Raw genomic sequence first — 13,849 nt, 5'->3', positions numbered from 1 at the left:
TGCATATTGATGTGTGTGTGTGTGTGTGTGTGTGTGTGTGTGTGTGTGTGTGTGTGTGCGTGTGATCCTGTATTTCTCTCTATATGGGCTCACGGAGCTGGATGCACAGTAGACTTAAGGAAATAATAAAATGAAGAGTTTTAAGAACAACGTCACAAAATGTGTGTGCCAATATCACCAACAGAGACTCAGGCCCCAACAGTGATATTTATTAACAAAAGGAAAGCTGCACTAAGATTTCAGGGTTCAGGCTACAGAGTTAAAGCTGAGCAGCGTCAGCAGGAGGCCAGTCTGACACAATGTCCTCAGGAGGAGTTGAACATTTGTTGGTCTGAGTGCGCTCCTGATTGTTCAGTCTGTGTGCATGTGTTTAGTCATGGTCCGAGAAATGATTACCTCGACCTTCAGCCCGCCGCTGAAATTAAACCTTGATTTCCTCCAAGGCGTCAGATGTTTCCAGGACTCGTGATGATTGTTTCATGTGAGACGGCTCGTCCTGGCGCCCGGGGGATTTCAGACAAGGATCTTTGAAGTGAATCACTGACATTGGGAAGGTCACGGCAATCAGTTCGAGTCCATATAAGCTGTGAAACATTAATCATACTGAGCACGACTCTCATAGTGTAATAAAGAGTTTATAATGAGGATAAAAGTTTGGTAGAATCATTCTACAACAATGTACGGTAATTAATTTTTGTTTGTCCGCAGCATCATGACTAGGTTTGAAGAGGATTTAGTGTAGTTTCTTCACTGCTTCAATAACTTTCAGTGCTCAGTAAGAATGTGGCTAAATAACTGTGTAAATACATAATCTATTTAATTGCAATATCTAATTTGAAGAGGAAATTCACATGATGAATGTATACATGGTGATCTGCTTCAGTCGCCACTTGGCCTTGGTGTGTTTTACAGACTGAGTGAAGGATGGTTTGTTGTTGTAAAGTCTGTTTTCAATTTAGTCCAAATAAAGCAACAGGGATTTAAAAAAAAAAAGAAGCCAAAAGCAATATATAAAGTTCAACATGGTATCTGGTGGATGAAGAATGGCTTTAATATGAAAGAGAACAGGTTGAAAAGTGCTCATAAATACAGACACGACAATTAAGAGCTGATATTACGTGTAATGCATCTCTTATAATTTGGTAAAATGTCAGCGGGGTCATTAAACTCCCTCTGGTATAAACAGATACAATGAGGATCTATCCGTATTATCCAGGTGGAAAAATTAACACATTTTCTCTCTGACTCCTGCACACAAATACGCCTTTTTTTAAGGATTCTATACATTCACTGTCTCTAAACTTCCACACAGGGCAAATACCGGTATTTGCTGCTAACCTGTCAAGGACATGGTTAACAAGGTGAGCAGAGTCTGCCCATTTTCAGGGGATTACTCAGAAAAGCAGATAAATAGAAAACTAATAGATAAAAACCTACATTCATGTCTGCAATTGGAAGCAGGTAAATAGTTGATACTTTGGGCCGTTAACATATCGAGTTGTCAATAGTCTTGACAGTAATTGGATCTACTTTCCAAAGTTCCTCCAAAGAGTTAACAAGAGCGACTCCTTCAACCATGACGGCTTCACCACACCTCACAGAGGTCGTTTACCCAGCAGGGACCAGGCCATCTGCACACACTGGGCCAACAGACCAGGAGGTAGGTCTATCCTTCTAAACGCTGCATGTTGTATTTGTCAATATCTTTTCTCAATTAGAAATGTTTGTAACACTTTATCTTAAGTATTGTAGAACAAAATGGGGAGATCTGATGACTCTCCTGGGAGTCAGACAGACGGCGAGAAAAACAGCGGCGAGACCGAAAGTCCATCGGAACCATCCCATAATGACAGCCCGCTCCTCTGGGATCCATGGAAACCGTGCAGACGGCCGCGTGCGTTCGTAAAAGGTCGGGGCGACATGAAAAATCATTAGACGTGATCAATGCTGACCCACTCAATCCATCAGGGAGCAGCTTTTTGGAGATAATCTTCATTATGTGTGTGACACCATCCAAGAATCTGAGTGTTGTTTGACCTGAATGTGAGCAGTTTCAAGATCAATAAGCTCAGAAAAAGCATTGTTAAGACTGCAGCTCATGCTTCTGAACATTTAATCCAAATATTGTCAAACTAGAAGACAAAATGTATCTAAATTTATTAGAAATAAATGGTAGCATACATTCTGTATTTCACTAATACCTAGAAAAATGAAAGAACATTCTGTTTTATGTTATTTTCAATATCATGTAATTCCAGTGTCATGTTTTTAAATATCAATTACTCCATGGTTCCAGGATTCTGTAAATTAAGTATTTTAAACATTAAGGTCTTTATTAATTGCAGACATTCGACAAGTGGGTGCAAAACACCCAAGTCAGCTTGTGATGTATTTCACAAACCAAATAAAACACATCATTTAAAACCAGAGCCGGCTGTGTCTATAGATACTCCTGAGTCCTGGAATCTTATTTTGCCTCCTTTGTCTGCTTGGTTAATTTGTTGCAAGGTGACAAATGGCAGAACTCCATCAAACATACAAACTGCTGTTGCATTTAACTCTTTTATCATCTTGTAGAGAAGAAAAGGAATCAATGGGAAAATTACTTCTCAAATCAGAACTCTTTAAACCATGAGCACTGAAATTATCTCAGACTCTTAAAGCCCCACCATAAAAAACCAGACCTGGTCTCTTTTAAAAGACGCTAAAAATATGCCTGTTTTATTTATTTCTTAAATCCAGACACCAAGTCTCGAATTATCTTGGATTCTTTATGTTCCTCATGTTGAGCTCAGACTCTTCAAAGCCTACTTGATAATAAACTGATCTTTTAAAACTGATTTTTCAGAGTTTTAATCGAATCATCAATACAAATTGTTAATTTTTGTTAATATCTGTCCTGAAGCAGAAACTCTCAAACAGTGAAGTAGAAGAAAGAACTGAACTCAGTGTCGTGTTATGTGCAGTGGAAAGGTCTCATTAGTGAGTCTGGCCTTTAGGACGTAGCTGCAGCGTCACTGTAAATCCCATCGAGACCTTGAGACCGTATCTGATACCAGACCGCAAATAAACACTGGCTGACTTGAGTGATCTTCATGGCTACTGTCCCAGTGTGAGCTCCAGCTGAAACCACGCGAGCGTGAGGGAAGGGAACATCTCTGCAATAACGCTATTGATGCAGACAGTGACATTTCTTCTGCTTCTGTCTGAGACATAAACTGAACTTCTGTCCTCAGAGCGTCTGCTGAGACTGAGGGTTTGTCTGGGAACGCTGTGCGGCATGGAGTGGTATGCTTACGCTGCTCTGGGCATCCTGACTGCCGTCCTCAGCTTCCTGATGGACTTCAGTGTTTCAAAGCTGCTGAGAGGTACACACATACACACACACGCACACACACACACACTCTGAGGATACAAAAGATGAGAAATACCGCTATCTGATGCTAAGCAGCTCATCAGTGGCTTTACATGAAGCTGGAGGGCGACATTCTGCTGATGTTCCTCTGCTGGACTCTTTACCCAGCATGCCTCTGTGCTCTGGCATCATCCTTCTCCCACAGCATCTGCCCCTTCTCCACAGGTGGGTTCAAACACAGTTCCACAAGAAATCATCACATTTTTCCAGATATGTTCAAGTGTTCAGAGTCGGCACAACAAGGGTTGAGATGAATCTGGAAATGTCGGTGCCAGTATTGAAGCTTTAGTACGTTTGCATGTAGTCTTCCCCACTTAAAGCAAGACAGTCACTACTGAGTTAAAGCTAATCAGTGCAGCTGAACGACTGCAGTCAGTTTTGATCAGTCTTGTATCTCCAGTGGCCAGACGCTTCCATTCATGCCGATCCGTAGAGTTAGTAATAATCTCAGAAAGAGAAGTGTTAGATATTGTGACAATGGCATGAACTCTCAAATAGCTGTGATCAGACAAGGTATGAAACCAAAAATAGGAGTTTACTTTAACTATGTACATACATAAGGAAGGTGGTTTTAGTGGTTTTACGTCTCAGTTCAAATGACAGCTTTTGCGACGGCCAGATGGTGTGAAGTGACGAGAGCTGTTTACTGGGGAGAGAAGCTTTGAAACCTCCGTCTTAAATGAAAGCAAACATCCAACAAGACAAGACTAAACAGCCTTTTATAAGATATTAACAAAGGTCCAATGTGCAATTTTGGAATCTGTTCTATCCCATATTTTGGATGAGCCTATTTAAATGAGCTAAATTGAGTTAAATTTATTTCTAAATACATTCTAAATCAGCAATAAAAATGTCTGTATCACTTGAAATAATTCAAATATTAAGACTTAAAAGTTTGGTAATCTGACTGAATTTCATGATGCAAATCTTCCAAATCCGGCTTCACACTATCTAAAAAGTTTTTAATATTAATAAGCTTTCCTTATTCATGCATTCCCATGAAACTCATCAATGTGGATGATAAATGGCCGTGCGCTCCTACCTGAACAACCGAGATCAAATGATACGGTTGAATTCCCAGCATGACTTTGTGGGGTCATGCTCCAGATAGATGTAATACACAGTGTTTATATTTTTTCTTCCTCTAAGACAAAAATCTACCCCTCTGATGTGAAATATATGGCCGTGAGGAAAAGTCAAGTGTGATGTTATCAGTGAGATTCAGTGAGCGCTGCTGGCCGATGGGCACGGTGGAAAAGTCAGCCAAGATCTTATCAGTTTCACATAAATCCTTAAAAGCAGAATATATTCCCATCAAACAGGAGCCTCTGCTGCTGCTCAGACGTTGATGTGTGACGATGGCGTAACGCGCAGGAGAGCACATTCCTGTTTTCACGTCATTTCATCGTCTGCTGTCTGTCAAAGGACATCCATCCATTTATCTCTGCATGTCGCTGCTTTGCAGTGCCGTGGCGACACCGCTCTCTCACAGCTAAAGAATCTCTCACATCCACCCAAAAATGGGAGATTTTATAGAACCAAGTGAGAAACGATGAGCGGAGAGCCCACGGCTTTCATAAAGCGCAGACCGAGCCATGTTTCTCCTTTCAGCGAGTGTGTTCTGTCATTGAAATGCTGCAGACGTTCTGGCTCCTTTTCCTCCACCTGCTGCTTCATTATTCTGCAATCATCAATCCATAATCACTTACAAATGCTTTCAAACTTTTTTTCAATTGCTTTAGCACTTGTGAGTTTTCCACTGGATCTCACAGCGAGGTTTCCTATGCTTTCAGGCTCAGGGATACCAGAGGTGAGAGCCATGCTGGCCGGCATCGAAATGCCTCATTACTTGTCTCTCACCAACATGTTTACCAAGTTTGTGGGGCTTATCTGCACACTGGCAGCTGGCAGCACTGTTTTCTTAGGCAAAGTGGTAAGAGACCACCCAGCATACTAATTTGTCATATAAAACAGCCAGCTATATGCACTTCATCATGACTGTATGCATTTTTTTTCCTGCTTTTGTAAATGTATCCTGGAAAACCAGGGTCCTTTTGTGCATCTCTCAACAATGATGGGAGCCTACCTGAGCCAACTCTGCACTCTCATACAACACCCAAAAGAGGTATGCACACAGCTGCAGCTGCTCCGACAAGCTTATAATGAATCTGTGGAAAGGTGAAAAAAATACTTCTGTTCAGCGTTTGGGCTTTTCTTTCCAGGAAAGAACAAATTTTTCCATTAGTTGCTAAACATTGTTAGAAACTGAGTGCAGTATTTGAAATATGAAAATCCCACTGTTTCACAATAGATTGCAGTAATGAGTCAATGGCATATCTGTTCTGTCTTCTTTTTTGTTTCTTATTAGTAATTTCCAAGATCTCAGGCCTGATTCTTACTGCTTATTTGTTTAATTTTAAAACTTGCCTATCCATTCGTCTTCCATACAGCTTTATCCAATCAGCACGCAGGATGCACCCTAGACGAGTCACCAGTTCATCACAGAGCAAACACACACAAACAGAGAGGATAAAACACACTCACATTCACACAAAGAGGAAGTTTAGTTAATGAGTTAATGCATGTTTTTTAACTGTTGGAGGAAAGGCAGCAAAACTGACTGAAAAACATGCAAGTACGCTGAGCTCAAGTAAACTCCAGACATAAAGGCCCTGCTGAAGGTCGGCTGACAAAAGGAAAATGGGTTTCAAGGATGTAGTAAATGAAAAACCTAATGCAAGTCACTGTTGCCTTTTGTGGGATCTCAGCTCTGAAAAAAAGAATGTGTACCTTTCAGGAGAAAGCAGCTGGAGAGATGCTGGTTGTGGCGGCGGCAGTCGGAGTCGCCAGCTGCTTCGGAACCCCCATTAGCGGTGAGAGAGCAGCACAGCTCACCCTCCAACCAGCATGGATGATCATTTTAATGTATCTCCGCCTGTTTTGTGCCTCAGTAAATGGGCTCCTGCCTTCGATCTCCTTTGTAAACTCTTCCTTTTCATCCTCCATCGCATTTACACACCCCACCCCGCTAATTAATGTGATTTTCTCACCTGTGGCAATTTTCCACCTCTGCATCCTTGCATCCTGTGCACACTGTGGGGAAAAAATACACATATGCATGAGACACATCTTTAAATAGTGTTTGAATTTCCTGTTAATTCTAACCTCTTTCCTTCTCTGTGTTTCTCTCTAGGTGTGCTGTTCAGTGTGGAGGTCATGTCTTCTCACTTTGCCTTGAAACACTACTGCCCGTGTTTCTTCTCGGCCGCCTGTGGCGCCGTGACCTTCCGCCTGTTTTCAACCTGGAGCGGAGATGAAGGTGAGGGACGCCCCGATCAGCGCTCGCCCCCCCACGGTCGACAGGGAGAGTTCTCACTGGAGGAGCACTGATGTCTTGACCTGAAAAAATAAAACAAAACAAAACAAACTAAGAGAAAAGAAAAACAAAAAGAGACCAAAACAGGAATTTGTGATTTGAGAATCAAAAGAAAAATTCTTTGTGGACGAACAACAAGAAACCAAATGGAATTAAATAGCAAAATAAAAAGTTAAAACCTTTCCCCAATGCACAATTTGAAATTTCTTGAACTTCTTAAATAAATTCTTTTATTTAAACGTTAGATCTAAAATTTCACTAGATAAGGGAATTCATGGGAATAAGACAAGATAACCCTTCACAGATAGTCAGGAATAGTTGCCATAAAGCTTGCTTTATAATTCATCTATAATGTGTCTCAAATCCAATAAATGCAATTCTAAAACTGTCAAACTTGGAAAACCAAGGCAAAACCTAAATTATATCTATTATTTTTGTTAACCATAACAAGCTGTAAAACAGCTTAATCCTTCAAGATCATCTTAAAATCTTCTTTTAGCTCACATTTAAGAGCAAACAATAAACCTATAAACTTATCTTGTTATTCATGTTGACAAGTAATCTAATTACCTGCTGCAACACAAAGAACCAACATCAACTTTGAAGGAATTATTGGAGGCATTTTAGCTGACAGACTGTACATTTCAATCATGTCAGAATGCAATAATGAGAATATTAGATCTGAACGGCCGGGGGAGAAACCGGAGCAGTGACTCCAATTTGTTTTGCATCCACAGAGACTCTTCAGGCATTGTTCAAAACTAATTTCCCTTCTGCTCTCCCTTTCTACCCACTGGAAATTCTGCTGTTTGCTTTCCTGGGGTGAGTTTACTTACAAGATCAGCTCAGTCCTCTCTTTATCGCTGTATTACAAATAAAAATGACATTTGGCATTCGTAATCATACATCAGCCTCGATCGAAACGAGCTTCGCTATGTTTCCCTCCTGAACTAATTAGCATTGAGGGGCTTTTCTTTTTTAATACCAATCATTTCCTGGCCTCCTCCATGCTCCTTCCAATCACTTCCTTCAGTCTAATGACTTCCGACAGTCTGCTGCAATTGGCCTTTTGTCTCTTCTGTGTCACTGTCTGGAAAAAAAAAAAAAAAAAAAAAAAAAAAAAAAAACAGGCTGCTGTGTGGAGCTGCAAGCTGCTGCTACCTCCTCTGTCATCGACGGGTCCTCAGATTCACCAAGACATGGCCGGTGCTGGCCGACATGCTGACGACACAGTGAGAGCTCGGTCCAGCCAGAGGCAGGGATGACTCATCCGCAGGGGGGTTTTCATTCTACATTTAAAAAGACTAACAATGAACCTGAAAATAGTGGAATGTCTGTCCTGTTCACAGTTGAATAAAGAAGCCTTCCCCGTTATTTGCAGTTGCAGGGGGAAAAGCCACAGTTCTGTAAATATATATAAAAAATAAACTGCAGGACGTTGAGATTTTCTTGCAATAAGCTGAAGATGTGTGTGTTTCTGAACCCCCCCCCGGTGCAGGAGAGGCCTGTACTCCGGCATGGGCGTCTTCTTCTTGGCATCACTGACATTCCCACACTCCGCAGGCCAATTCATGGCTTCTAAGGTGAGAACGAACAGACTTTAAGGCTCAGCTTTTCATTTTTTGGAGGATTTCTGTATATTGTTTTTCACCCACTTTCATACCAGCATGACAAAACAAGTTGATTAAACTGAAGCCTAAAACGACAGTGGGAAACAACACAGCCTCACATCGAAAGTACAGAGTAATGCATAGAGGGTCTATTTTCATTCCAGGACAACAATAAGATGTATTACAGTAAATCAGAATACTGGCTAAAATCAAGCTCTGGAAGCAGCTCTGGAAGGTTATCCTAATGTTATTTATTTGTTCATCAGTACACCATGAAGCAGCTGCTCACTTCTCTACTGGACAGCGGACTGTGGTGCGCTCAATCCCACAATGCCTCAGTGCCGATCGACCCTTTGTCGGAGTGGAGCCCATCAGGGACTTCGGTCTGGCTTTCTCTGCCTTTCTTCCTGCTCATGAAGGTACAAACAAAGGAAAGGTCGATCAGCAGATGTTTTGTTTCTGCCAGGATGCAGCGGGAACCGTGAGGAGGCTCACGGTTCAGGTCACAGCCGCCCATAATGGACACATCGCAAATGACATTCTAACAATGGAGAGAACGGAGTGACGGCAGTCTCCCCTTTCAGGCTGAAATGTCTTCTCATGTCAGTCAGGAGCCGATTGAAGTCCTCGCAGCGACTGGAAGCTGTTGTTCTCATATTGATCGAGACATCAATCAATCTTTTTTTCTTCTCATTCATTTGTGCTTTAAATGCATTGAGGTATATTTCTGTATTACACCTCTATCTCTAAACATTAAAGCACGTGGGATCTATGTTCCAGGCTCCACTCGGCAGGGTGCTATTCACGCCGAGTTTGTTTGTCATTATCGCATGTAAATGTGAAATGTAAATGAGCCCGGTCCAATATTTATCTGTGCATAACCGAACGCAGTGTAAACACGTCCCAGCGCTCAGGCTGACAGACGGCGCTGCCGAGCTTCAGGTGTCAGCAGAGCCGTGGAGAACTGACCGTCTGTGTCTCTGCTGTTGATTCTGAGATGTGGATGTTGGTTCTGGCCTGCACGCTGCCGCTGCCAGCCGGATACTTCATGCCAGTGTTTGTCTGGGGTGAGTGAGGCGAGGCCACTCAAACAACACCACATCAAAATGGCCCAAGTTCAGATGGGAGTCCGTGTCGGTGCAGCTTTGGCTCCGGATTGTGTTTTCTAGGAGCAGCTCTGGGCCGACTGCTCGGAGAAGGAGCTGCGTATCTGCTCATGTTTGCTGGAGGGACGTCAGACCAGCAACAGGCTTCTATAAATCCAGGAGGTTACGCTCTGGCAGGTAGAAGAACCGTAGCAATTAAGTTGTAGTTGCAGTTTTTATAGATATTATTCACATTTTTTTCCAGTAGTGATTGGTGCTGCATTTTCACACTCACGTAAAAAAAATTGATTCATGGTTTTGATTAGATCAAAGCCCCAAACTTTACATGCAGTCTTCAGAGGGTTACTCCAGCCGGTGATCTTCTTAACAGATTAATCAGCAGTTTTTGCGCCGAATTCGACTAAAACCAGTCATTTGTACCAGTTCATGCTCACAATCTTCCTGTGTAGGTGCCGCAGCCTTCTCCGGTGCTGTGACACACACACTATCCCCGGCTCTCCTGGCTGTGGAGCTGACGGGGCAGTTCACCCACGCCGTGCCCGTCCTCATCAGCACCCTGCTGGCCAACGCCCTGGCACGCGCCGGGAACCGCCCGTCTTTCTACGACGCCCTCTCCCTCAGCAAGAGGCTCCCGTACCTGCCCTCCCTGAGGAAGGCCGGCCCTCGGCGAGTGAACACACAACTGACTGGGAATACAAACGTGATCCAGATCTCTCTCTAAAGATGAAGGACTCAAATCAGTGCTGATAAAATACCGCTTCACTCAATTAGCATTAATAATTATGTTTTTTAATGTTGAAAAGTCTCTTTTCCATTGAGTCTGAGATAACTGACTATTTTTTTTATTTTCAGGTTAAAATTTCTAGGATGAGGCATTCCACATTAACGACATATTCAGTTAGAAATCTAACAACTATATAACTGCAGACATCTCTACAGGGATGTTTTGTGTTTTCATTTTTAAACTCCTCCGTCGGAGCTCACACAGCCTCGGGCGAGCTCGGTTACATTGTTCGCTTTCTCTTTTTCAATGTGCGCACACACACAGACACACACACACACACACACGCAGCAGATGGTAGAACTATCAAATCCAATCAGACCCGTCATTCTGTGAATCCTCTCAACCTGAGAACACGTTTGTAAATTAATCAGCGATAAACTCAGCCTTTCAGCGCTGAATTGTTGTGAAATTAAAAATTCCCCCTTTGGCTCCCCGGCACCATGTCATTTCGTGGGTTATAATTTCAGCTCATTCTGTGCAAAAAAAGCGACGTGATTATTCTCTGATTCGCAGGCTGCCCTCCACGCCGATCGGGCAGGTTTTGGGAGAGAAACCAGTGCAGCTTCAGAAAGCAGACGGGCCAGCAGAGGTTCGCCGGGCGGTCAGCAGCAGCACCGGAGCACAGATCCCTGTTGTGGACTCACATGGTACGCAAACCCAGTCCACCGTCACTTTTTGCCTGGATATCATCTCTAATTCAGTCATATTGTCTCATGAAAAAAGATCATGGGCAAATGGTGGCACACACTAAAAAACAAAAACAAGCAAAACGACACCCTTAAAGTCTGAGTCGGTTCAAAGTGCCTCACTGAAGGTGAGAAACACTGATGAGACCCTCTGATCGCAGCAGAGGACGGAGCCATCAGAGAGCTATAAGCACTTGAAACTACAGCGCCGTCTCCGGCAGATGAGACTGATTTCTTCTCATCTTTTCTCTCCCTGTTGTAGAATCACAGGTTTTACTGGGATTCGTTCTGCGGTCAGATCTGCTGAGGCTGTTGCGTCACCGGAGGGCCGAGGTAACGGGTTGAAGGGAGAGGGATGGGCACCTTCAGAGCTGAGGAGACAGAGGTTTAAGAAGCAGGACGAATCTCCCACGAGCCCGACTGAATGTAAAGCAGCTGCAGAAAAGAGAAAAATAGGAAGAGGATTTAAAGACGAGTCTGCTGGCTTACATGAAACTCACTCCCTCACTCGCTCATGCTATTATCTGAACAGAAAAATACTGCACAGTGATGACAGTGCTTATCAATAAGGACTTGAAGAAATGAACTATGGCAAAAGATAAACTGCTAAAAGTGGAAAGGATGAATGGCTAACATTACTGCATGACATGCATGAAAGCAAAACTCTTGTTCTGTGCAGAGTGGAGAGAAACGTCTGGACCAAGCCTGCTGCATTCGCCCGGCCTCCGTCCTGCTATCACCTCACAACACCGTTCAGCAGGTAGGACTTTCAAGGAAGGGGGTCAATATTTGGTATATACTGGCATTTATTTTCACTTTAACCGTTATGTGAGACAAATGGCACAAAAATAAATAAATTAATTAATTAAAAAATGCTGCCAACAACATGTCTTTCGAAAAAACAAGCTGTATCCTTCCATTAATCACAACTTTACACACCAGACGACAGTATGGACTCACCTAGTCAAGCTGTTATTGCACTAATGCTGATGTTATGCTGCATTTCATTCACAAGAACTGTGGAATTTTATACTTACACTGCATACAAACAGTGAAACAAACACTGCAGTGCAGTCAGTGAAACGCTGAGGCTCTGCACCATAAAAACAGATTTTGATCACTCTCTGGATACCAATCTAAAGGCGGCATCACTTTCATTATTTCTGCTCCACGACTGTTAAACCAGCACAGATTTCTGGTAACTGGAAACCAGCATTTGTCCCAGTCACCAGAGGGCAACTAAACCTAGTTAGCAGGCTGACATTATGGCGCCCCCAAGTGGCCTGAGCAGTTATGACAGATGACATGTAGCAAGACAAGTGAGAGAAAGGCCATGAAGAGACGTGTTGGAAAAACAAGGATTTCTCTAAACTGAGTCAGTACAGTAACATAAAAATAAAGCTTAGGGGTTTTCATAAATGTAACAATGTACTTTTGATGCAGAAATATGACCACACAGGCATGGAAAGGTTAAAGGTCATTGTGTTTGTTGTGTGTGTTTCCAGGCCCACACTATCCTGAGTCTGACCGGAGCTCAGACTCTATTTGTAGTCGACAGAGGACGGCTGCTGGGACTCGTCACATGGCCGGAGGTAATGTTTGAATTACAACACACGCAAACATTTCATTTCAATTTTCTCTGCTGTTGTACTTTTCTGTGAGAGTCGGCTCTCAGCAAAGGCACTTAATTTTTTTTTTTTTTTTTGCCACCAAGACCACGTTTCTGTGTGGATTTGTTGAAATTATGCGGGTGCCAGGAGGCTAAATGGCTACTTATGGATTCAAAGCTGTCCCTCTCTGTCCTTCCCTCTCCTCTCCCTCCATTATCTCCTCCAGATGAAGAGGATATTAGAGGACTTGGCCAGAGAAATTTGAGCGGCATGAAGAAAAACATCGTGCCATTATTTTATGAGGAGAAATTGTTGAATCAGCTTGTATAACGGTCCGCATTGCTGTTAACATTCAAACTATCAGACTATCATTAACTGGAGGCGAAGACGATAAATATTTATGAAAAGCTTATTATGTTTTTCATTGTAATTATAATGACTGTTTGTACTGAAAACACTGCGTCCTGAGCTGTGCTGGAAGCACAGTGAAATGATATGTGTGTTTTCTGGGAAGAGCAACAATAAAACAGCTTGTGCTCCAGTCAGCAGTATGAATCCCTGCTGATCTGTTCAGGACGTTTCAGCTCCTGCAGCATAAGGATCGTTCTGCAGCCTGTGTTTAACCACAACCGCTGTGTTGTTCCAGATCAGGAGGACACCGAGACAGGAAATGTGAGACAACAGCTCCTGTTAGATCACGTCAAAAGATGTTGCAGCTTAGACGTTTTAATATTTTAAAGGATTTGAGAGCAAAATGTGGTGTAATTGAGTCAGTTACTTATCTGCGGCAACTTTCATCCATCTTTAATGCAGCTGTCTCCACTGAGAGTAGCAGGAGGATGGAAATGATCCCAGATCAGGATGGATGAAGGCAGAGTGCATCCTGGACAGGTCACCAGTCCATCACGGGTCGGACAGAAAGAAAGAGTCACACACACACTCCATAGGACAATTTGTATTCGACAATTAATCTCAAAACCATATTTTTGAACACGCAAACTCAACAACATTAGGCCTGGAATAGTGAAGCACGAACCACTACAACACCATCCAGCCATCTGTTGTTATTATTACGATTAAAACCACATCCTCTGCATGGATTGTTTGTTTCCTCTCTATGCAGTCAGTGGTTTCTGTTGTTGATATTATGATAAATAACTTTTGAAAATGCAAACACTCACATATCCACACTAACATAATATTATACCAAATAATGTGACAAAATTCTAAAGAAAACTCAGATTCACATTGTTTTTCAAACA

General features: G+C 42.6%; 1 protein-coding gene across 1 annotated transcript; it reads left to right on the top strand.

Moving 5' to 3' along the window:
- The first annotated feature begins 1,771 nt into the window (after window positions 1-1,771).
- Window positions 1,772-12,900, top strand: clcnk (chloride channel K). The gene is given in 20 exon segments (XM_030119774.1): window positions 1,772-1,793; window positions 1,796-1,909; window positions 3,237-3,368; window positions 3,452-3,580; window positions 5,209-5,348; window positions 5,463-5,540; window positions 6,213-6,288; window positions 6,609-6,734; window positions 7,529-7,613; window positions 7,922-8,023; window positions 8,290-8,374; window positions 8,668-8,820; window positions 9,399-9,468; window positions 9,571-9,684; window positions 9,957-10,173; window positions 10,805-10,938; window positions 11,240-11,310; window positions 11,657-11,737; window positions 12,483-12,569; window positions 12,814-12,900. Coding segments are annotated over 20 exon segments (2,055 nt in total). The 3' UTR covers window positions 12,853-12,900.
- The last annotated feature ends 949 nt before the right edge of the window (window positions 12,901-13,849 follow it).

Source organism: Salarias fasciatus, chromosome 20 (genome assembly GCF_902148845.1).
Source record: "Salarias fasciatus chromosome 20, fSalaFa1.1, whole genome shotgun sequence".
Lineage (NCBI taxonomy): Eukaryota > Metazoa > Chordata > Actinopteri > Blenniiformes > Blenniidae > Salarias > Salarias fasciatus.
This window is presented reverse-complemented; position numbering and strand designations above follow the sequence as displayed.